At 36.0% G+C, this 24807-nt stretch overlaps 1 protein-coding gene across 8 annotated transcripts in view; it reads left to right on the top strand.

The window, feature by feature from the left end:
- Nucleotides 1–24807, top strand: part of PPFIA2 (PPFI scaffold protein A2) — a 474850-nt gene that overhangs the window by 417965 nt on the left and 32078 nt on the right. For 7 of the 8 annotated variants that reach the window (XM_007457669.1, XM_007457665.1, XM_007457664.1 and 4 more), the window contains 2 exons: nt 20409–20490; nt 24753–24802. In XM_007457669.1, coding sequence (XP_007457731.1) covers nt 20409–20490; nt 24753–24802 — 132 coding nt within the window. Of the gene's footprint in view, nt 1–9744; nt 9754–20408; nt 20491–24752; nt 24803–24807 lie in introns of all 8 variants that reach the window. The other variant, XM_007457666.1, reaches the window with a different exon arrangement.

The following is a 24807-nucleotide window of genomic DNA, read 5'->3' as shown; positions in this document are numbered from 1 at the left end:
GCTTCCAGTTATGTCTAATGTCAATTGATTGTCATTCTTTTACATATAACGTATAGGATTTCTCTTTCCTTTCTTTCTCTCTCTCTCTCTCTCCTGAAAGTTTGAGTTCTCCCTTTATCTTTGAGGTTCAGAAATGTCATAAGTATGTTTATATTCAAATGATTTTTATGTTTCATTTTTCTATTTCATACTTTCAATCTAAAGACTTGTTAGACTAGACTGTGTTACATGTATTGACTTAAAAGATTTTTATTTCTAGACTTAACTTTGATTCTAAGAAGCTTATTTTTACAGAGACTTATGAGATTAAAGATGAAGTTGTCTGTTTCAGCAGTAATACACCTGTCTAACTCTCACGACAGTCCTTGATAGGCAGTCAATGTATTAAAATCGACAGAATACCCAGTGAATGGTTACTTAGCTCCAGAAATACAAATCCTGAAATATCTGTGTCATCTGCTAATGTTTTTCTCCTGCATTTTAACACTGTGTAATTTTTTATTAAAACATATATGCATGTTGAAATCTTCTGTATCTTGAGACTAAATTGAAAGATACCATATGAATATCAATATACTAATATATCATTTTCAATCTTTAGTTATAATATAGGTAATATATTATTATATGTTAGATTTGCTATGTTCTCCTGAATGGATATCACTGCTAAGTGAATATGGATTTCGTATTTGAAATCAATTTTTCAACATCATTAAAATGAAATTAATATTCCAGCTCAGCTATCAGCGGCATCCTCCAGAGAAGTAGTTTTATCCTTGGAGCATAACAATCACAGTTAATCACTACCGATGAATCTTTATGTTAGAACTTCAAAGACATAAAAGTGAAGCTCTATAGATTTAGTTAATTTATTTCCATTGCAATCCTAAGGGTCTTCATCAGTGCATAGACATCAATGTGTTTTGAGACTTGGCACTTTTAATCTTTGGCATTTGTAAGTTTCAGAGTTTGCATATCTCTAAGCAAAATAAATGTCACTGAAAATATTCATAATTAAAGGTATCACAGAAACTCCACAACATTCTTTCATTCAATAAATATTTATTAAGTGCCTATGTGCCAAGTTAAACTTATAAATGAGTCGTATTCCAGAGGTTAATTTGTAAGACATGTGTTAGAAGCTTTGAATACATTTTCCCATGTAAGTAAGGTCCTATATATGGAAGGTAAATGTCTTTGCTTCCCCCACAAAAATATATTTTGTAAGAATGTTATAGGCACTAAATTTGGCTGAATAAAACAAAAAGGGGAATTCCCTGGTAGGATATTAGAGTATCTCAGAGATTGCAGAAGCAACAGTGCCAGGACAACTCTAAAATTTCAACTATGACAGATTATGAAATACTTCTCTAGAGTGTTGTCAAGAATTCATCTTTTCTATTTCACATTTTTAAGTTCTTAGGTGAAAGAATCTGATTGGCCTAATGTAGAAGAGATATTTGTACTTGGATCAATTAGTTATAGTCAAGAGTTCATTTAGCACAGACATGGTTACAGGGGAACACTCTTGGGCAACCAACTCAAAAAGCTCTAATAAAAGTAGAATATTTCAGAACCTAAACCCAATGTTCTCAATATTTATCTGGGAAAATGTGTCAGTTTCCTACTCGGAATTCCAGAAGTTTGTCCACTCTGCTGAGGAGCTAGAGCTATCATTGCCTTACCATCTGATCATGGATAGCCCTGCCAAGCTCCAGCCATGGACAATTCCAAGAATTTCTTGAACCTAAAAAATACTAATAGCCAATGGCTAAAGGCCAAAATCCATAGAAATTTGTTAGGAAAAATGAATCTGAGGAAAACCAATGTGCTCTTTATATATATATATATATATATATATACACATATGGAGGAAGGAAGAAAACATGGAGGAAATATTAACACTGAACCTACAGTGCAATGTTAATAGATTACAGAGTACATAGAACCAGAAGCCCTGTATAATCTCCATATTTGCTGTCCATGAAAATGAAAAGAATAAAATAAGAATTAATAATAGTAAGTGAAAACTCAAGATAGTTACATGTACCGGAAGAATGACCTCCTTTTCTAAAAAATAAAATCCATATTGTTTGTCTTGATTGAAGTAAATCCTGGATTAATGGAACATGCAAATGATAACTTTTCACTCATTCACTTAGTGTCTATTATGTCCCAAGAACTGTGTTAGAAACTACTGATATTTGAATTATACAGTTCCACTCTTCAAAGAGCTTATAGAGACACAGTCATGAAAATAAATTACTGCACGTAAGTATTTCAGTGGCCATGATCCTTTCTCTAAGTCTCTGGTCTTTGAATAGAATGAGAAAAGTGTCATAAGCCTAAAGCCACCTAATGTTCTTATTTAACGGATGTTCTCTGAGCTAAAGACTGGTCACCTCACTGTTAGTTCCCAAAATAAATGTGAAACATCTATTAGGTTATTTTTGAACAATAAGAAAGGGGATTATCGATCACCAGGAGTAAATGGAGTTCCTTAAGAATAAGCTGTGTCCTTAAACTTTTCAAACATTTTCCAGACATGTAGATGAGGAAAAATGCTGTTGAAATACCACATATTGAGTTTAGCAAGGTATTTCAGTTACTTTCTAAATGAACATAAGATTGAAATGAGACTAACAACATGGAAATATAAGCGGTGGGACCATTGTAATCACAGGGGCTGAACAAGTGAATTGGTGATGACTGAGTGAAACAGAAGGTGGTGGACTCAGCCTTTTCATATTTGATTTAAATACGAATATGAGATTTGTGAAAGCATGAAGCTAAAGGACATAGTTAAGTTTTAGATAAATAATTTTGTTTAAGGAAGACCTTTAAAGAGAGATGCAAATCTAACAAGATGAAGTTTAATAGGGTCATTTACATAAATCTGCATCCAACTTCATGACCATACATATTGATTACTTGTGTATAGGGGGATATATATCATTTAACTGCAGCTCCTAAGAAAAATGTTTCTACCAAAAAAAGACAAATTAGCAATGCCTGATAAAGGTATTGATTTCCAGTATCCAAAAAGCAATTGATAAGGCCAAAACTCTATGCACTGACCAGATCATAGCTGGATATTCGGTTAACTTCTGGGAAATAGGCTTGAAGTAGATGTATTCAGACATATATTCAGAGGAACTTGACCAGCATAACAAGATGACACCAAACCATGTCTTCAAGCAGTGTTAGAAATAATTAGGAACATGTGGAGTGTAGACAACAAAGACCCAGATGCTGCTAAGAAAAAGAGCAATCAGGTGTATTCTTTTGGCTGCATGATAGGATCTTGGGCCAAAAGTGAGAGATTGTTACAAATAAATTAGAGCTGCATCTAAGAATTGTTAACAATCACAGATCTGAGAAGAATTGACCGCTTAGAAAGAGAGTTATTTCTCATGATTATATCCAACATAGACCTGCCAAGCATATGGACATGGCAAAATTATTAAATGAGGGATTCAAATTTCAGCTGAGAGATTGGATTACATGCTCTTTAAATTGCACCTGCCTTGGGATTCTATGATTCTCTACACAATTCAAAGAAATAGATGCAGAGAATCTCTGCTTTTTTAAAACATTTGCAATGCTTGGCATAGTGTAGGTACTCGAAACATATGTTCAGAATAAATGAACACAGGACTAGAAGCTGGGTGGGAAAAGAAGACAAAAAACTAAGAATATGGTACAGGAACTAGGGCAGTGACTTTCACCCAGATGACCAAACCAGAAATCTGGGCTTTGCCTTTACCCCTCGTTCTGCTTTGTCCTTACCCTTCCTCTAGGCACCTGCGTACATGATCACTGTCACCTCCCTATACTATTAATCCAGATAATAGCTCTTTAAAATCTCTCAAGCATGTTGATTTCCTTCATTTCTGTCTCAGACCATCATACTAAAACAATGTCTATACTTCCAGCCTTGCCTAATTCTAATCCATTCTTCACACTTCAGCTAAAGAGATCTATCTAAATCATATTTCTGAACTTGCCTAAAATCCCTCAATCATTTCCTAGCATCCCTAGGATAAATTCCAAATGCTTTTATATAGCTCCTAAATCCCTATATTACCTGGTTCCTGTTTATCTCACCAGCTTTATCTGTCTCTACTTCCCATCTTACATGTTATGTTCTTAGTATACTTAATATCTATTTCTTGTTTATAACTCCTTCTGTCTCCTTGTGTGCATATATTCTGTTTCATCATCCTTTGTGTAGTAATAGTAATAATGATCTACTTTATATATAATAAATATTTAATAATCACACTGAGTAGTTGCAGTACGCTAGGCACTGTTCTACACATTTTACATGTATTTTCTCTTTAAGTTTTCACAAAGATTTTGAGGTAGAAACTGCTATTTCATCCACACATGAAGAAACATAGCTTTCCAAGCACTGTGGTATATAAAAGTGCAGGTTTCCTGAGCCCTGTTTTCTCTGAATTGTTTAGGATTCGGGATAAGGCCACAATTTAAAGAGTATGTAGTCCAGTCTTTCAGCTGGACCTTGAGTACCCTATCTAATTTTAAATGGTCTCCATGAGGAGTCAAAAAAAATCTCTCTCTTTATACTCTGAAAAGAGTAACATAATTTTTTTCATAGAGAATAATTAGTGTCTTATCTGACCCCATCCCATCCTTCAAAATGAGCAACAAATGTATTCAAATTAAACACCTTTTTTGAAGAATGAGAAATGGAGGTAATTTCAAAGTGGTGTAGTTGCTTTATAAAGTTGATTTTTTTCTGATATAATTAGCCACACATATTATCCCAAAGTTTGATATAAGAATAGTAATGCTGGACATATACCTCAAGAAAACCATAATTCCAAAAGAATCATGTACCACAATGTTCATTGCAGCACTATTTATAATAGCCAGGACATGGAAGCAACCTAAGTGTCTATCAACAGATGAATGGATAAAGATGTGGCACATATATACAATGGAATATTACTCAGCCATAAAAAGAAACGAAATTGAGTTATTTGTAGTGAGGTGGATGGACCTAGAGTCTGTCATACAGAGTGAAGTAAGTCAGAAAGAGAAAAACAAATACCGTATGCTAACACACATATATGGAATCTAAAAGAAAATAAAAATGGTTCTGATGAACCTAGGGGCAGGGCAGGAATAAAGATGCAGACATAAAGAATGGACTTGAGGACATGGGGAGGGGTAAGGATAAGCTGGGATGAAGTGAGAGAGTAACATTGACATATATACACTACCAAATGTAAAATAGATAGCTAGTGGGAAGCAGCCACACAGCACAGGGAGATCAGCTCCGTGCTTTGTGACCACCTAGAGGGGTGGGATAGGGAGGGTGGGAGGGAGACACAAAAGGGAGGGGATATGGTGATATATGTATGCATATAGCTGATTCACTTTGTTATACAGCAGAAACTAACACAACATTGTAAAGCAATTATACTCCAATTAAGATGTTAAAAAAATAGTAATGATCACTAATAAATAAGCTATGTAAGAAATTTAAATGTGTGCTTGAATCAATCTAATGTTATTCATCCCAGTAAAACGTTCAAAGTTAGTGCCTAATAGCAAGGATAATTAAGTTCCTTTATTGAAAGAAAAAAAGTGACTAATTAAGGTAAATTTAAATATAATGCTGACTGACATCTTAATTGGGAGAGTATTCTCTATATTTCCACAAATATAGGCTCTTATATTAGCTCTGTATGGTAATTTTTATAAGGACTTTGAAGATGTGCTTTTTTCCCATAGTTATTTAAAATTAACCTTTCAGGAAGCGAGCTTCTCTACCTTGTTTCCACATTTCTAAGAAGGCCACTGATTACGTCCTATTGCTAGGATTTTATAAAACATAGTTCTATAACAAAAGACTTTTCATTCAAAAATATATATGTATGTGTATATATGTTATATTTTATGCATATATATATATATATATACACGAACATACAATTAAATGCCTTTATTTCAGATTTTACATACTTAAAATTTTAATTTGGGTCTTGACTGTGGTATGATTGCTAGGCAAATGAATAACAAAAATTCTTGGAAGAATAAAGATTTTTTAACCTCTTTTAAAGAGTCTCAAATATTTTAGCTATTTTGAATCAATATTAACTTTAAAGAAAAATTATTTCTGAAGAAGTATGATGATGAACCATACTTAAAACTTCTGAACCATTTTCTCTCATTTGTAAGGATCACTAGAAATGTGCTTCGCTATTTATTTTTATCTGTATCCCATCATCTGTCTTTATATGTAAAGCAATTTCTGCCATCACCCCGGGTGCTCTTGTATCCACATAGAACAACCATTCACAACTTAACCTTTAAGTTCACAGCTTCATTACTTCCAATGCCATTCTCTACTCCAAGTCAGACACCTCTCATGCTGTATTCTGAATCTTGTCATCATCCCCAAATCATTCCCGTTTGAAAATTACTAATTCAAGCATATCATTCCTTCCTATCTCCTCCCTTCAGCTCCCTTTATCAACTTCTTCTACTATCGTCTTTTAAAAAACTTCTCTCCTTTCCCAGTGCATCAGCCCCATTTGGTCCTCTTCTCTCTCCCTATTTAGCTTGAATTCTATGTCCGTAATTTCACCACCCTCAAAAATTCCTAAAACCCATCACTCCTCTTTCATTTGGTGACATCCACATAGTAACTGCAGCCACCAATGAATATTCTTTCTCCTTGGCTACATTTGGGCACCTCTGTACTGCAGGAGAAAATTAATGCAGGGAAATTTGGACCAACTTCATTTGGGAATTCAACACTGCCAGGTAATCCCAGTACTTTTCTCTCACCAATCTTCTTTCTACTCTCTGCAACTTCTGTTGGAGACCTCCACGGTCCTCAAACCCACATCTTCTGCAGGTGCGTTCACATTCTACTTCAGAGGGAGAGAAAAGAAGAGACCAATCTGAGTCCTCTGAATTATTTGCTGCCAAATCCACACTAACACTTGCCCCCAACCTGCTTTATTACAGAAACTAGGTTAATCTCTTCTTACTTAAGAGCATCCTTTCCCATTTTGTCTGTCACGTTGTGCCAGTTTCCCACTTGTACTTATACATTCAAATTCTGCTCTCTTCGGTGTTGTGGCCATCAGCATTTAAACATTCTCAGGTTTCACCTATTGAAAGAAATCCTTTCTTCATTCCACTTTTCCACTTCAGTTACTACCTGTTCACTTCCCAATCTGGTGTTAATAATCGATTTTTTAAATTTCTGAGTCACCAACTTGAACCTTAAGAAGCAAGAGGCAACTATATTCCACATATGGAGTTCATTTAGTAAATTATTTCTAATATGGAGTTGTACATTCAAAGTTAGCTAGTTTATAAACCGTAGGCCCATTCATTCAGTAAGAGATCTAGAAGATTAAAGTGAGGCAACTTAAACACTTAAGAATCCTGTTTTGGAATATAAGATATACGTTAGTTGATAATGTCTTCTTGTTTGTGTCTGGATGTATGCTGATGTTCCCAAGGAAAATATTGTGCCAGTAACTGGATTGATCTTATTCATGAGAGGGTACCTTAAAACCTGTTTTCTAGGTCAATGAAAAATTGTTATTTGCCTATTACTTACAGTGGTCTTTAACTGAAAAATGTTAATTCTTGACCAGAATCTCTCTTGCTAGTCTCGTAACCTTGACAGTCTGGAGTAGAAAGAAAAAGAATAAGAGGTTATATGTTCCTGTAAACAACTGCATGTAGAAAAGAATATCAATTTTTATAAGAAGAAAAATCACTTTATCCAGACCAAAATAATTATGCAAATATATATTACCTCTAATATGAATTTATAATATCACAAACTCTCTTAGAGTCATTTATGATTCTTTGCAGAACATATTTTTTTGAAGGTCGTGAGCTGAAATACTTACTATTCTAAAGTGAAATAGCTGCTCAGTATCGCTCTTAAACTAATTGACTGTAGAGGAGAAGAAAGTTCATAAAAACTATGAAAAGTCAGATAACTTATATACATCGATAAATATATTAGAACTTTAAGCAATACTTCTTGACTGATGCCTTTCCTGTTTATTTTCATCATTTCTCTTATGTTTTATATTCAGGGTATTTCTATAGGTACAAGTTTCCTATTTTAAAAATGATAAATATGTGAGAAATATTAATATTCCACTGTGTGCAGATTTGTTCAACTTGTTTTATTGGAGAGCAATTCCTAGGTAGATAGTAGACTGAGGAAGATTATTTTGTCCATGGTAATAACTGGCCCCAAATACTTTGGCAATTTTCATGAAGAGCACAGAAATTGCCCTTTTCTCTCAGAAATCATCAAAGTGTTCACAGGTATGTTGACAGGAAAACCACTTTAACCGCCTGGAATGTATCTCTTTTGGGTCTTAATTTTCTTTATGTTGCATATATGATTTAAGAAATATGCCTTAAATTTCTTAGGACATTGTGATGCCAATTTGTATGGACAATTATGTTTTTGTTTATGTGAAAATTTAAAGAGCTTGCCACAGCTGTTCTGCAGCTAAGGTCAAAGAACATGCATTTCTCTAAAATGCACATTTAATGAAAGAATACACAGTTTCTCTGAATGAATGTGTTTGGAGGAGGCATGTGCAGGGTGTGGCATCGCACGTCCAGCTTTTCTTTATGATGATTGTGCAATAAAAAAGGGAGCTCTCTAACTTGCCTCATTTCTTAGATAGGAATCTCTGCTTCATATTTTGTTATATTGACTCTGTTTTATGAGCTATAGTAAGTTTTATTTTTCTAAGAATTAGTCTATTATGCTTGTACAGAAAATTTTAAATAATATCCTCATGGCCTTTTGTTGGATTATTTAAATTCCATATTTTCCCAGTGCCTCTATTCTATCCAGGGAACAAGTGGGCTACCTCAACCACTACATCTAAGTCTACGTTTCTGTGATGATTTTTGGTAGCATTGGTGAACCAATCTAGTTCATTTTCTCCCTCAGAGCAACATTTATAAACATCTGTCCAGATAAATAAATGCCTCTACTGAAAGACACCCAGTTAGCACAGCTCAACATTTATTTTGGCAGTTCAGATAGAGGAGGGAGAATTCCATGTGGCAGGGGAAGAAGAGTGATAGAATTTTTTTATACTTTCTCATGATCTGATTACTGGCACATAATTATTATTGTTACAGCACTTGTTCGAATTATAAAATTATGGATCTGGAATGTACAGATTTCTTCTTGCCTCAAATTAAGTTCAGGAGATTGAACATCAGAACCTACTAGTGATTTTGACGAAACCGTGTACGTGAACTAGAATCCAGACACTCTGACCCTCAAACCAGTGCTTTCTTCAAGTTGCTGCCCTTGCACAAGTCTGCTGTATTTTTCTTAAGCTCTAACAGTAAGCTTATAAATCTGTATCAGGCAAAACATATTCTTTAACAAGCTGCCTGACTTCCTCCAGGGGTTTACTAGAGGCTGGGAAAATGTGGTCATGCATGTTTCAGAGTGGCTCATTTTCAAGAGACAGACTTACTGGTCAACTATTAGAACTGCCCTCAGCCTGATTATGCTTTTGGACGCAGTGAGTATGTGTGTCATGGTGGAAAAAAAAAATACCATGTCTTTCTCGTATCTGAGCTTCCACACATCTGAAATGATGCTCTTGTTTTACTCCATGGCTTTCTTTGGATTGAAATGTATCCATTAACATCTGTGTGCTTTTCTTTTCCATCCGTCCTTCTTCATCTCATGAAAAGCACGTCAGGGTAAGTTGAATCACAATGGCTGCTGAACATGTTTATTTTCAGCACCATCCTCTTTTTATCTTTAGTATTTCTCTTTTCAGTTGTAACACAAGCTGCACTGCCTCTGACCTAAAATGAAAGTTGTGAAGTGTATTCATTTCCCTACCATAAAAGGAATCATTGGTTCAGAGAAATGTTCACATTCAGATTAATCATGTTGTCCTTTCAGGCACTTCAATTTCTTCGGTTCTATTACACGTATATCAAAAGGCAATCCAGATGACATTTCCCCTGTTTCTCAAGTCACTCTCTAGGAGTTAGTGTGACATTCAGTGAGGCTTAAGTAATAGTTGCAGGCCACTTGAGTACTTTTGACTGTGCTGCAAGGCTGAGACTGCCTGTATGTTTTTCCTAGTGCTTTGTGGTTTTCCACCAGCATTATATTCAAGAGATAAGTTTATTTGTTGATTACTAGAACTACACGTACATGAAGAAGGTTAAATGCTGGATCTTCCCCAGAAGAACTTTTACACTTACATTCCAAAGTAATCCTTGGATTTGGCTGAACCCTTTTGTTTTGTGTGTTCTTTTGTTTCCTATACTACTAGTTGATTTTTAAAGCTTTGAAAAGGTATATTACTAGGATTACTGTTTCAAATTTCAAATCCTGCTTTTTGAACTAAACTTAGAATTTGTTATTTATTTCTAAAACCAGCTGGGCTTCAAAGTAAAACAAATTATGCATAATATTATAAAATATTACCTTCGTGTAAATGTCTGCATTGGTAACATGGTGAGCTACAAAACACTTTAGATCGAGAGAGGTTTTGCTTTTACATTTAAAGCAAAACATTTTGAGGGGACAAGTAAAATGGCTCCAATAAGATGCAATTATTCAGGAATTGTGGAGAGTGTCACTAATTGGCAATATGGATATTTTATATACCGATAAAGGTCATGTGCTTTGTTCATTAATATGGTTTATATTTGTTATATTTTTCCTACTCTAATTTTAAGTTATAGTTACTATTACTAATTATTTAACAATGCAATATTTACTTAAGTAAGGATAATTTATGATATTAAATTCTAGGAAGTGTTCTTGCAAATGCAAGGTAAGCTGTGATTAGAATACTATTCAACTATGCTGGCCAAATGCAAGTTGTAAGATCTTACTTTTTAAAAACAATCGATATTCTGACATTGGATTTTTAAAGCATTATTTTCATGTTATCATGAATTATTGGCCTAATGATTTTAAGTTTCATGAGGAAATTGAAATAATGAAAATAATGTCAAGAAATACAGCTTCATTCCCCCATCCCTTTTTGAATGAAATATTGAAAACTAATAGATTCATAATGCATCAATATTTATGGACTTTAAGAAACTGATATAATTACCTTAATTGGAAAATTCAATTTCTTGTCTTGCACATGCTCCTGGAATTTAAACATTTTAAGACCTCAAAATCATTCCCTTAGTACAGTTGCTAAAAGAAAGCTTAGGAGGTTAAATGTCAGGAGAAGATAGTACAAACATAGTAAAGATGTGGGAAGATTTGAAGTGGAAAGAATATTGAATTAGGAATCAGAAGACAAGACTTTAAGCCCCAACTTTCCCATGTGTTTGCTGCATACTTTTGAGTGACTGACTCATATTCTGTGTACTTTCTAATATTACTGTCAACTTCCCAATACTCACAAGAGTATGAGAAGATATGAATAATCTCAGAAGCACAGAAACTATAAACTTCAAATCTGAGTTAAAGAGGGCTCAAAATTAGATGAAGCACTAAAGCCATCTAGTCTAAATGGCATCCACATAAACCTGAAAAATTACCAATGTTCCTCCAGTAAGTCCCCAATTTACAGTCAGGAAGGGACTGGGAAGAACAAACCACAGTGTCTTGCAAAAGTGAAATTGTTTACTGGAAAGTAATACAAGCCCCTCTAGTTTTTAATAACAGCATGAGTAATTGTATTGCTCCATCGCATTTGTGCGTGCATGTGTGTGTTTATACCTTTTCAATGGTTTTGAAAGTGATTAAATTCAAAATAAAATGAGGAGTGAAATTATGTAAACCCCTACTCAAATTCACAAATAAATTAAATTTCTTTCCTGAGACTGTGCCCTCCATTTCAAGTAGCTTGCAGGGAAAAAAATAGGTTTCAACATGAATGAACTTTGGTTTTATGTAATCAAATAATTTCAAGCAACCTAGCATGTATTCTGAGAACCTAAATAAAACACTACTTAAATGTATAATGGACTTTTATATGCACTACATGTGAAAATGTGCCATAACAGGACACACAAACACACACACTTGCACTTACACACATACAGAATCGCAGCGTGCGGTGCTTTCAAAATCAAGTCAGCCTTGTTAATGTCGGATTTGAAACTCTTAATTTTATGGAGCTAACTGTGTTTACTTAGGTAATCAATGTCTGAAGCAGCTGATTGGGATTTGTAATATATTTCTGTTTAGGATAATTATGTTAATTAATATATACATTTTCAGCTTACAGAATTTAAAAAATTTGAAGTGACACCATATTTCCTTCATATTTGCTGACCAGAATTTCAAACAGTTTCTCAAATATGTAATTTTAATTTTCATGGAATTGATCAACAGATATAGATTTCTGAATGATGAGATTATAGCTCATTGTCTGGTTGAAATTTGAGGAGATCATGTTCTATTTACCCTCTTGACTGTTGAAGTTTATTGGAACAAGATACATTTTATAATTAATGATGGTGTGAAGTCTATGTAAGTTTACTGTTATGTAGGGAAGATTTATTCTCTGTGCTACACTGTTAAGAAGTAGATTCAATTGTCAAATTATTTTGACTTATATTTCATTCTTGGTTCTTATCAAGCCACATACTTATTTCTCCCAGTTGTATCAATAAGTAAGTACTTGTTGTGTGCCTCAGTAAGTAAATAAGCCCTAAAGATAAATTATTCAACCAGAGAATTACTTTGTATTACAATAATACAAAATTAATTGAATTGAAACAAATTACAACAAATTCAGCTTTTCCATCCTGATTATATAAATGGGGCTAACCTCCTTCCTCTGGCCAAGATTCAGAGCCTGTTTGTAGTAGGGAACAGCAAGAAAAGAAAAGTCATAGCTCTTTTTTTCTCTTATAGGGTTGAGGACTGAAATGTGTGATGGTGAGGGGGTAAAGACTATCTATATTAGCCAGGAAGTCACATAAATGTATGCCTAAATATGAATGAAAAAGAGGAGAGAAATAAAGGTGGGAAACTATCATTGTCTTTAATTCTAACAAAGAGGTGGTTCTTCCTTTTACGGTTATAAAAAGTTCAGAGAGGTTAATTAGCTAAAGGATAGTGTGGGGTGTTAAGAGGCTGACTGTGTGACCAGGTGGCTGGCACTCAAATTCTGGCTCTGCACTCACCGACTCTGTGCTCCAAGTGGCCTCTTTTCTTCAGTGTCCTCATCTGCAAATGTATATCAATATGTATCTTATTGGATTGTCATGAAGATTAAATGACTTACACATATAAAGCACTGAGGATAGTGCTTCACACATAGTAAGTGATATATGCATGTCAGCTGTTATTATCTGAGATCTAAACCCTAATTTGCCTGCATATAGAAACTGTGGTCTTTCAAACCATGATATTATATCTTAGAAGGATATGAGGTGGTTCATATGAATAAGAGGGCACATTAGATAAAGTTCTATTATAGTACTCACTGTATTCAATTGTAATACAACTTATTTAATTACATTTAAATACAATTTTAAATTTTAAATGAGAAGTATAGTAAGTGCAATAACTAGAGTATATACAAGTTATAATATTTTTGTAGAAGAGAAAATTAATTCTCCCTGTGAAAGATCTTGGCATCTTAACAGGAAGGATAAAGCATAAATTTTGTCAGAAAGATAAGTGTGAGTTTGTCACAATTATGACGTGAAGGATGCTCTAGGCAGAAGAAAAAGGCATATACAAAGTCATAGAGGGTAAAAGAGAATGAGGTATTTGGAAAATGGCAAGTATTTCAGTATTGCTTGAGCAGAAGAAGCTGGGAGATAGCCAAGGGCCAGATCACCAAGGGTCTTTTTAGTTGAACTAAGATATTTGACCTATGTTTTCAGTTGCCTGCTTAAAAACCTCAAGGGGGAGATTTTTAAGCAGGCAACTCTTACAAAAATATTTGTGTTTAGAAAGGTCTTTCTGGAAGTTGGAACAAGGATGAGAGGTAGGGAATACCAAAGGAGAGGCAGACTCTGGGAGTTCGTTTCCATGATCTACAAATGAGAATTTGAACAAAAGCTTTGGTAATAGTTGATCAATTTACAAAATGTCATATTTAATGTTAGAGAGGGCACTTTTATTTCTTCCTGCAGCCAATCTGTGTAACAGGTAAGCAAAATTCTTACTTCTTTTTAAGATGTAATAAGTAGTTGGATATTAACAAAGACATAGAATACTTAAAAGCTGCCCTTTGATCAAGGATCCTGGATGGTTGTCAACACTGAGAGTTCATGGATTACAAAATAGCAATCTTGCAAAAGATATTCTTGGCTAGATCCTGCAAAGAAAGATACATGGTACAGTAGAAGAGCAACTCTCATCTCCAAGACTTTAGTCTTGGGTGGGAGATGAGGCCCATGTATGTGCTGCTCATCAATAGTCTTTATGAGCGATGCTGACACTATGAGTTTCCAGATTTTGAAAGATAAAAAAGTCATTGTGGGATCTGGGATGATCAAAAATAAAGGGAAGTTTTATGATTCAGGCAAACAGTAAGATTTTGATAGTGGAGGAAGAAGAGAAAGAACTTACCGACTCTGGAAAATGTACTCACAAAGATGGAATTATTCATGTTCATATTATTTGCCAAAGTAGATTTTCAGTTCTAGTGAAAAATAAGGAAAGATGATTAGAAAGGAAAATCAGGACTAAACCGATTTCAGTCTTTGTAATCCAGGTTAAGGATAATGCTTTAGGCATTCAAGGAACCATTGAAGGGTTTTCAGAGGATACTGCAATGATAAATAGCTCACATATTGGTTGTTTCCTTTGTACAAGTCACTGTTGTCATCACATTACATATATTTTCTTATTCAACTCTCATACCAACCCTCTGAGGTAGGTACTGTTATCAACTTCATTTTACAGATGAGGAAACTGAGGCACAAAAGGGTAAAGTGACTTGTCTTTGGATGCACAGCTAAGAAGGGAGGGCACCAGGAATCCAGCCCAAGCATTCCCACTTCAGAGCCCACTGTATTACCTACATCGCCATGACAGCAGATTTTTTTCATGGCAGTGTGTTGCAAGGGTAAGAAGCTTGGAGAGTGGGGCCAGTTAAAAGACAGAGAAAAGAATAATGGCAGTGAAAATAGAAAGTGAAAGAAGATAGAATACAAAGTATGAATGGGAAATTGACAGGCATTAAATGGAAGGTGACTAAAATGGCCAGTCTGAGTGACAAAGGAAATGGTACCATATGGTATTTAGACAGTCATGTCACAAATTAGCTGTCCCAAAATAGCATCCTAGGCTAAGTGGTCTGAGAATAAAGTCTCTTTTCACTGACAGCAATGAACCATCCACATTGGGAAAAATATGGAAAAGGAGACTTTCCTGCCCCCATAGTTCATGAATTTTTGAGTAACTAATGAATTTCATTTCTCAGAGTTTTATCATCTTATTGAATTTGTTGATTTACAAGTTATTCTCCCAAACTGTAAGGGTACGAGAACAGGGACTTTGTATGCCCCCGGACTAGGTTTGGCAGTCAGTCATTAGATTTTTGTAGACCTACCATGTATCTGGTTTTTGTCCTCAAAACAAAAAATAAAACTGGCTAAATCTCTGACTCAATAAAATGTTAAAGATATTCCAGGGAAAATTGTTTAGTACTAAGGGGCATATAAAAATAAGTAGTAAATATTGCCCCTGGGTCCAGGGTAGGATGGCTTCTGAGAGGAAGTATTTTTGTTGTGTCTTGAAAATCAAGATAAAGTGAGTGGGAAGACAAGACAGGAAGGTATGTGGCTATTGTTTAGTGTGAAGGAAACAGAGCTTAGAAATGTAAGCATACTCCACCTATGAGGTCAAAACTGAAATAATTGGAGAAAGACATAAAACCTGAAAAGGAGGAGCCAGACATTTCTATTTGGATGGAATCATTTAAGCAAAATCATACTTGCTTAAATTAGTCTGGATTAGTATTTAGGAACTACAAGCCTGGAAAATACCCTTGATTTATTTACATTTTTAGACATTCTCAATCCTTTATCTAGAAATCCTTGGGTCTAGACGTTACTAGGGTGCCCACACTTTGTTCCTGTCTTCAGATCAGGCACAAGCAAGTGCAGGCTGCCCTCTGCACATTTCTGTATGAACTTGCCAATTACTCACACACCTGAGCATTCCCCAAGTGCTGCGCCTTCTTAATGTGTCACATTCCATTTACAGTAACTCACTGACACCCTTATCAAGAGAGTCTGAGGCCTTTGGAGGGAATCTAATGGTATTCTTTATTGCAGACAAGAATGTGTTCCCTGAAAATACTCAGTGACTCAGAAGTTTTTCTGATTCAAAATGACCTTCCCTTACAATTAGTACTTTTCTTTTTTTGTTTCCACACAGGAAATGACAATCCTGTACCTGAAACTTCCTCTAGAAGGAAGTGCTACTGATGTCCTCTAAAATCTGGTCTAAACCTTAAAACAAAAATGGGTACCCATAACTATAGTAATGTATAAGTGATTTGAGGGGAAAGGATGGTTAAATATTAGATTGTCTAAAAGAAAGGAAGGAAGGAAAGAAAGGAGGGAGGGAGGGAAGAAGGGAGGGAGAAAGGAAAGAGGGGAGGGAAGGAAAGAAGGGAGGGAAGAAAGAAGGAAAGAAGGGATGAAGGAAGGATGGAGGGAAGGAAGGAAGGAAGGAAGGGAGGCAAAAATGTTTCTTCAGGCCTGAATAGAAAGACAGTAATTTCAGACGCAGATGTGTACTGGGGAATGTGATCATGACATCGCTCTGGAAGAACTGTCACTGAACCTTTGAAAAGGTTGAATCTGGGGTACAGAGAGAATGCATAAATTTCTGCACATGCACTGGACGAACAGAAAACACCAGTATATACAAAATGCCCGTTTGGGCCAAATCAGCTTTATATTTAGTATTTCTAATATTTTTCTGACAGTGACTTCAAAATGTCTAATGACAACAAGCATGGCCCCATGAAATTAATGCTATACGTGCCCTTAATAATGTTATGAAATCATCATGTATTAAACTCAGTGATTTCCAACAATTAGAGCATTACCCACATTGCTTTATTTTTCTAACAGTGGCTCTCTCTCAAGCCAATGTGCCCAGATATATGTCTCATAAATTCTGTATAATGCAGACTTTTTTTTATAATAGAGAAGATTTAAATGTAATATTGCTTTGAGAATTTCAATGCATTTCTTTACATAATTAAAACTGCCCTTCGGTTAAGGAAAAGCAGGTCTGGAGTTAACATCATGTAACACACAGTCCTAGAGTAAAATCCAGCCATCCACTCCAATCTGGCCTGTTTCTCACAGTTTCAAGTGTGTCATTTGAAAGGCATCTACTTGGGATTTAGCCCTGCCAGCTGAGGACCAAAGGGCAGAATCTACTGGACTTGAGCCCCCTTATTTCATTATCTTTGCAAACTCTTACTAAAGTTATTGTGCTATGAGAGTTTGTGATTTAAACACAATAAACAAAGCAACAAAAAAAAAAGAAAACTTTTCCAAGGTTTACATTGTCCAATGACTTCTCAAACAATTGTATGATAAATTTCTGTTCAAAAAGAGAATAGGATTATTTGAACACGCTGGATTACCTCAACCAGATTCCTATCAGGGGTCGCAAACCAGATCAGACTCTTAGAATCGTGTGAAATGGGTGCTGTGCTGACAAAGTGGCTAAAAAATGGACTAAAAAATACATTATGGGATGCAAGTAGCTGAAACAAGAAGCAGCTAAATGTAAATACTGGCTGACATGTTCAACATTCACCAACTGTTTACAGAGCTGGTGCCTAACTTTGTTCTAGATGCTTCAAATGCACCTCTGAACAGAGTATGTATATGAAACATTGGTCCTCCTTGAGCTTATTTTCTTTCATGCGATGACAGATTGAGGAGTAAATGACACTATGTTAGAAGCTAAGTGCCATGGGAAAAAAAAAAAGGCAAGGAATGGGGATAAAGAATGTCTGCTTGCTGTTATGGGAAGGAGGGGAAGAGACATTCAGAGGGAAGGAGGCATTTGAGTAAAGATTTAAAGTATGTGAGGGAGTAAGGCATGTGAAGATAGAGGGGACAAACATTCAAATAGAGGGAACAGCAGATGCAAAGGTCCTGAGGCAGAAAAAGGCCTGGGCTGTTTCCAGGGAGCAACAAGGAAACTAGTGTTGTGGAGTGAGATGGGAATTGAGTCAGAATGATGAAGAGGGTAGGGTGGATCCTATCAGCTGCATAAGCTTTTATTCTCAGTGAGACAGGTAGTAATTGGAAAGTTATGAGCAGAGAAGTTACATTATCCAATTTAACTTTTAATAGGATCACTCCAGCTCATGTAGTGCATTTTTTTTATTAAGGAACTAGTCAGAATTAAAATGTTCTAGTTTTCAAAAATGGCATATGTACAACTCATGTAATTCACTTGTGAAAATGTTATGTGCTTCCTAGGTGTTGAGTGCATATTGACTTGCTTTTTTGCTAAATGTAGCAAAAACCAGTTGTAAATGTATACTTGTTTCTTCCCCTTTAATGCCACTCACCTGTCGCATAACTGGAAGTATTTTTTTCCCTAATGGATATAATATTACAACTCTCAATAATGCTCTTGGCTCTGTGGAAGCCTACTCTAAATTTTCTTGCATGTATTCTGTGTTCAGTCCTGCCTATGCCCCTCCACCCTTACTGCTCATCCAGATTGGAACATCATCTGTAACTCCTTCCCACCAGCCCTTCGAAGTCAGTTCAATTGCTGCAAAGCCTTCACTGATCATTTCCATTGCTACTAACCCCTTCTCCAAAACCCTCACCCTCAGAATATGCATCATTGAGTTTTGGCATCTAATTGTGCATTGTACTCTGTTTTTAAACAATTTCATGTGTTTGCTTTTTCTACGTAACCAGGGATCTCCTGGAAAACTGGGTGCATGTCTGTATTTCCACAGGTCTCAGCTCACAATAGGTGCTCAATAAGTACCTGATGGTTGGTTGTTTAACCCTTCAACCCATTTCTGTCAATATGCTATTCAAATCTGGTTTTCAGTGAAGGAATGTCACTGGGAAGCCTGAGGGAACGGGTGAGGGTAGAGCAAGCCAGGTGAGGGAGCCCCTCTAGTTTCACCTTGGATTCATGGCACCAGTGTTGCTGTTCCCTTTCCCAGGGGCTGAATAGCTTACACATGCTTCTTTGCTATCCCACGAAATGAAAGAGCAGTTGATTTATGTGTCTCTTCATCTACTATAACTTTAATTTTTGTTTTGCCTCCCTGTTTCTTTGTCACACTGCTTTTTTTTTTTTTTTGGTAGCATCCATCACAGACACGGAAAGCTTTTGTGTTAAAAGACATTTTTATTATATATTTTAACATATTATAGTCCACCACAATAAACAATCAGTTGGTAGTAGGAAATAATTAAATGCTTCATTTTGGAGTTCCTAAGCATGAAAGACACACCGTCAACATAAAGCAATATGTATAAAAATTTGTGTGTAGGATCAATGCATCTAAGGAATAGAGAATATATTTTCCAATATAGTCCTGGCCAGGTATATATCAATTTGAGTTTCAAAGGAAACGGAAACTTGCTATTTCAATCATGAGCAACCTGAAATTGGTTTTGTAGATGGATGTCAAGGGTCAGTAGTAGAGATAGTGATTAAAGATGCATTTGTCAAGGTTCTTTACAAGTTTTTGTTATCAGAAACAACCATTTGTTGTCATTGAGATGTTTTGCTTTCATTAAAACCAGTAGTGATTATAAATGGAAATAAGTGTACTATTGAATTTTACACCTTACATTGCTTTGTAGTGATGGAAGTCAATTTACCTCGGAGTTCTCTTCAAATGAGAAGTAATTTTGTAGTCTATACAAAAAACTAACTCCTAAGATAGCCACCTGGACCCAGAGAGCATACTAAAATCAAGCATATCACTTGAATGGGGCTAAAATGACCAACTTGATCTTCTGCCTCTATAAACAGGCATTTATCTACTACTGAAATAATAAGGGAAACAGGCAAGACAGATGGAAGAAACCTCATTTAGATCCTGTAGTGCATGCCAGAATACTCATATGTGGGCCAGTTTCTTGTTTAAGGGATATGATATTTACTGATAATAAAATGCAGCTTCTTAGTCCATTAACATTTAATGTTTGAATTTTAGTGAATAAGTGTTGGGGAGAATTATTTTTAGATGTCAGTGTTTCGTTTCTAATAAAATCAATGGATGATTTGCATGTATTATTCAAAGGAAGAAGGATTTCTGTTATTTCTGTATTAACTCATAAAAAGTTTATAAAGGAATATTGCATTTTAAAAAAATATTGTCATTAAAAATAATCACAGCCGTCTTTTCCTATATTACCTGACTAGTAATCTTTGCTGTATCCTTCAGGCATGAACTTCTAGAAGAAGCTCGGAGAAAGGGATTACCTTTTGCCCAGTGGGATGGGCCCACTGTAGTCGCGTGGTTAGAGGTAAGAGAGTTAAACCAGAAGGCTCTTAATCCAATCACTGCTAACTTGATAGTATTTTTAGAGACAAGTAAAGACCGGTTCCTGACATCCTAGTTTTCCAATAGTCTTGAATAACTTATAAAGAGAATATTTGCTTTATCTAGGGACCCATGGGCATTCTTGTGATTTTACTCTGATGTTTTCTTGCGATTGTGGCAGAAGGAAGCAGGCTGAGATAAAAGAAAGTTCTGGTAAATTCTGTCTTCTTCATATCTAGATTAAATCAAGAAACAGTTTTTGAGTGATACTTCTGTTGTTGCAAGAAAACACCTGTCCCAGTACATCAGTCCAGAGCCTTTCCTCATCAGCAGGTTAACAGAGAAGAGGCATCTCCATATATTTAACACTTCTGTCTTATCCAAGATATTGCTGCCATTCCTTTGCTTGTAGTATAATCCCTGAACCTAGTTCTTTAAGACTAGGGGCCAGCTAGATTTAGACATTTGGAGTTACGCAGAAGAAGGTGCATTCCCTTGTTCCCTTCTGTGTCTAGACTGAATGTTTCAATGAAATAAAAACTACATTCAGCATTTCCTGCATAACACAAGGGTCTGGAAAAGTGAGTTAATACTTGATCAGCTTGGAGGCAGCAGGAGCAGACCAGGACAGTGAACGATATACGTATTTGACCACGAAGGGCCCCTTCATACCACTTATCAATAGTTTTCACTGTCCCTTCCATTCAGTTCTCTAGTGTGGGCTGTTGGTAGCTGCTAGGATATGCTGATGTCAAGGCAAAGAAGAATACAGTCAGCCCTCCCTATCCATGGGTTCCCCATCGTGGCTTCAACCAAACACATTCAATCTGAGACAGAATCCGAGGATGATGAGCCTGTGTATACCAAGGCCCAACAGTAAGGGATTTGAGCATCTGCGGATTTTGGTATGGGGTGTCCTGGAGCCAATTTCCTGAGGGTACCAAGAGACTGACTGTATGAACTTTTCTTGCTTGGCAGAGGCAATTAAAACCCATTGTTTTAAAAGGTTCGCGATTATAAGATTGTCCACCTTCATTATCATATCACATCCAGAGCTAATGAATTAATCAATAAGGAACAATCAAAACTCACTTGAGTTTAAAAAATAATCTTATGCAGATAAATACAAAAACATGCTGCATTTTTTTCTTGGACTGAGTGAAAGAAGGCTGTGTCTTGCTTTATTTTATTCCTTTACATCAGTCGGGAAATTTTTAGCTTATTAGTGATCAGAGCTGCTTTTTCCAAATATTTCTTTCGAATTACTGTATTTTAAAAGTCAATTATAAGACAAAATGCTTAAGAAAGCCCACCTCAAAATTGAGAGCAATTCTTTGTTCAGTTTCACTCCAGTAAAATGAGCTGCAGTTTGACAGAGAGTTAACTGCTGTTTTGGCAAGTGATGAACAAATCCTTTATATATTAAAAAAACAAAACAAAACAGATTTACTGACATTAAGGGGCTAGGAAATGACAGGCAGTGAAGTTTGTGCTAATTAGAACTATCCTGAGCATGCAGAAATTGCTCATAATGTGCTCCATAAAGTGACTTTGTAAAATGACTTTATGCAGTGACTTCACAACTATTTACAGAGCACCTCTTTGGTACCTGACTTTGTTCTAGATGCTTCAAATGCACCTCTGAACAGAGTATGTATATGAAACATTGGTCCTCCTTGAGCTTATTTTCTTTCATGCGATAACAGATTGAGGAGTAAATGACACTGTATGTTAGAAGCTAAATGCCATGGAAGAAAAATAAGGCAAGGAATGGGGATAAAGAATGTCTGCTTGCTGTTATGGGAAGGAGGGGAAGAGACATTCAGAGGGAAGGAGACATTTGAGTAAGGATTTAAAGTATGTGAGGGAGTAAGGCATGTGAAGATAGAGGGGACAAGCATTCAAATAGAGGGAACAGCAGATGCAAAGGTGCTGAGGCAGAAAAAGGCCTGGCCTGTTTCCAGGGAACAACAAGGAAACCAGTGTTGTATAATAAGTGAAATTATACAATGGAATAAACAAGATGAATGAGGTGGGTGATCCAATGAATGAGAGCTCTTAACTTTCACCTTCTTTAGTATCTCCTTCAGTGCACAGCCCACTAAGAGTGATGTGAACAAATAAGTCTGATGCTTCACACACCATTTATCGACACCAAAAACTTTGTAAAAGTCTAATCAGGGATGACCTTGGTAACCATGTATTGGCAAGCATTTGGGTAATGTTAACCAGTGTGGAAATCCAAATATCTTAGCATAGAGGAGATGAAAAAAGGTGACAATCTTTAGGGTCCAGTGAAGGTATATTTAGATGTTTAGTTATTTTGAACAACTTGAGTTTACAAACTATGAAGTCAAGTCCCATCTTGTGTCGTAGCTAATCATATCTGTCAAGGCAAGGTCAATTCCTTTGCCTAACCTGTAGGAGATACTATATTCAGTCATGCACTGTACCTATATCCCCTCTCTCCTTCTCTTATCTCAGTCACAGCCCAGGCCACACTGACTGAAAGATTTGACTTTTTGTGTTTCCTCTACAGAGGCAAGCAACCATTTAATATGGCAGAATTTTTTAATTAAAAAAAATCAGTGTTACCTATTATCATGTAACAAATTATCCCAACACTTAGCATTTATTTTCCTCCTGGCTTCTGTAGGTCAGGAATCTGGACATGGTTTAGCTACCACCTCTGTTCAAAGTCTCTCACAAGGCTGCAAGCAAGGTGTCAGCCAGGACAGCAGTCATCTCAAGGCTTGACTTGGGGAAATCCAATTCCAAGCTGACTCAGTTCCTTGCTAGCTGTTGGCCAGAGGCATCTGTTCCTTTCCATGTGAGCATCTCAAAGGACAACTCACAGCCCTGCAGCTGGCTTTCCCCAGAGTGAGAGCTCGGAGAAGACAGAGGGGCAGAGGACTGGCAGGAATGAAGCCACAGTCTTTACATAACCTAATCTGGAAAGTCAGATCCCATCACTTTTATCATAGTCTTTTCATTACAATAAGTCACCAGGTCCAGCCCAAACTCAGAGGAAGAGGACGATAGAAGGGCAGGAATGTCAGGAAGTGAGATCATTGGGAGCCATCTTAGAAGCTGCATTAACACCAAGCCTTAGAAATAATAAAGCCGAATCCCTTCCATTTTACAAATGGGGAAAATAAGGCTGAGGTTTAGAGGACTTACTTGACTTGCCAATGACGAGGAAGGAATTAGAGCCCAAGCCTTCTGATTCTTGATCCAGAGCTCTTGGCATTGTATACTGCTGATTTATAGGTTTTCTTCTCTTACTCTCTCACTTTTTCTCACTCTCATGCTCTCTCCTTTTACTCAATCTGTTCATATCAACAAATAAAATAAACAACAACAAAAAAAATCAGTATTTTGGCTGTTTAAAACCAAGATTTAAACTGCTCATTTGCATGTGCCCTGTTTCTTACTCATAGCTAATGATGGAGGAGGGGCAGGGAGGAATGGAAAGAATATTCCTTATTTAAGTGTAATTCAGATGCTACAACACAGTGCGTTCACCCTGTGCTGCAGATAATGTGCCAGGCATTATGCTGCGCTCATTGCACTACCAATTCAATTGTCTTTCCAGAGCCTCACAGCAAAGCTGAAAAATCACAGTCCCTAATTTCTAAAGCATTATTCATTTTGTAACTCTCTTTAGCTAATGTTTTCCAGATGTTTATGATGTTAGCCTCTTCCATTAGCCCAGCATTTCATTCTCCAAAAAGTATTTTCATATTTAGCATCTAATTGAGTTCATACACCTATAGGTAGATAGATTGGAAATGTGGATTAGCCACATTAAAGCCTTTGATCAAAGGCACTCAGAATTCCAAAGGAGAGTTATAAACTGAAGTCGTTTATTAAACAAATGTTAATTGAGCCTTTACCAAATGCAGCTTGTAGCTGTTCTTGTCCTTAAACTCAAGAGGAGATTTGGTGAGGTGCAGCTATTATATATATCCCTAATAATATAAATTAGTTGTTAAATTGCAGACCCTGAAGTCTACATTTCCAATCTTTGTTTCCATTACTGCCTAACTGGTTTTTTTGAATAAATTATTTAATGTCTTTGTGCATCTGTCTCTTCTGGGGAAAAAATAATAGCACCTCTTTCATGGGGTGTGGTAATAAATGAGTTCATACAAGTAAGGTACTTAAAATAATGTCTAGTGCATAGACATTGTTAATGGTTAACTATTATTATAACCTGGGTATGTATTTTTCCCTATCCAACAGCTCTGGTTGGGAATGCCTGCTTGGTATGTGGCAGCCTGCCGAGCCAATGTGAAGA

This window comes from Lipotes vexillifer, unplaced genomic scaffold (genome assembly GCF_000442215.2).
Source record: "Lipotes vexillifer unplaced genomic scaffold, Lipotes_vexillifer_v1.1 scaffold117, whole genome shotgun sequence".
Lineage (NCBI taxonomy): Eukaryota > Metazoa > Chordata > Mammalia > Artiodactyla > Lipotidae > Lipotes > Lipotes vexillifer.
This window is presented reverse-complemented; position numbering and strand designations above follow the sequence as displayed.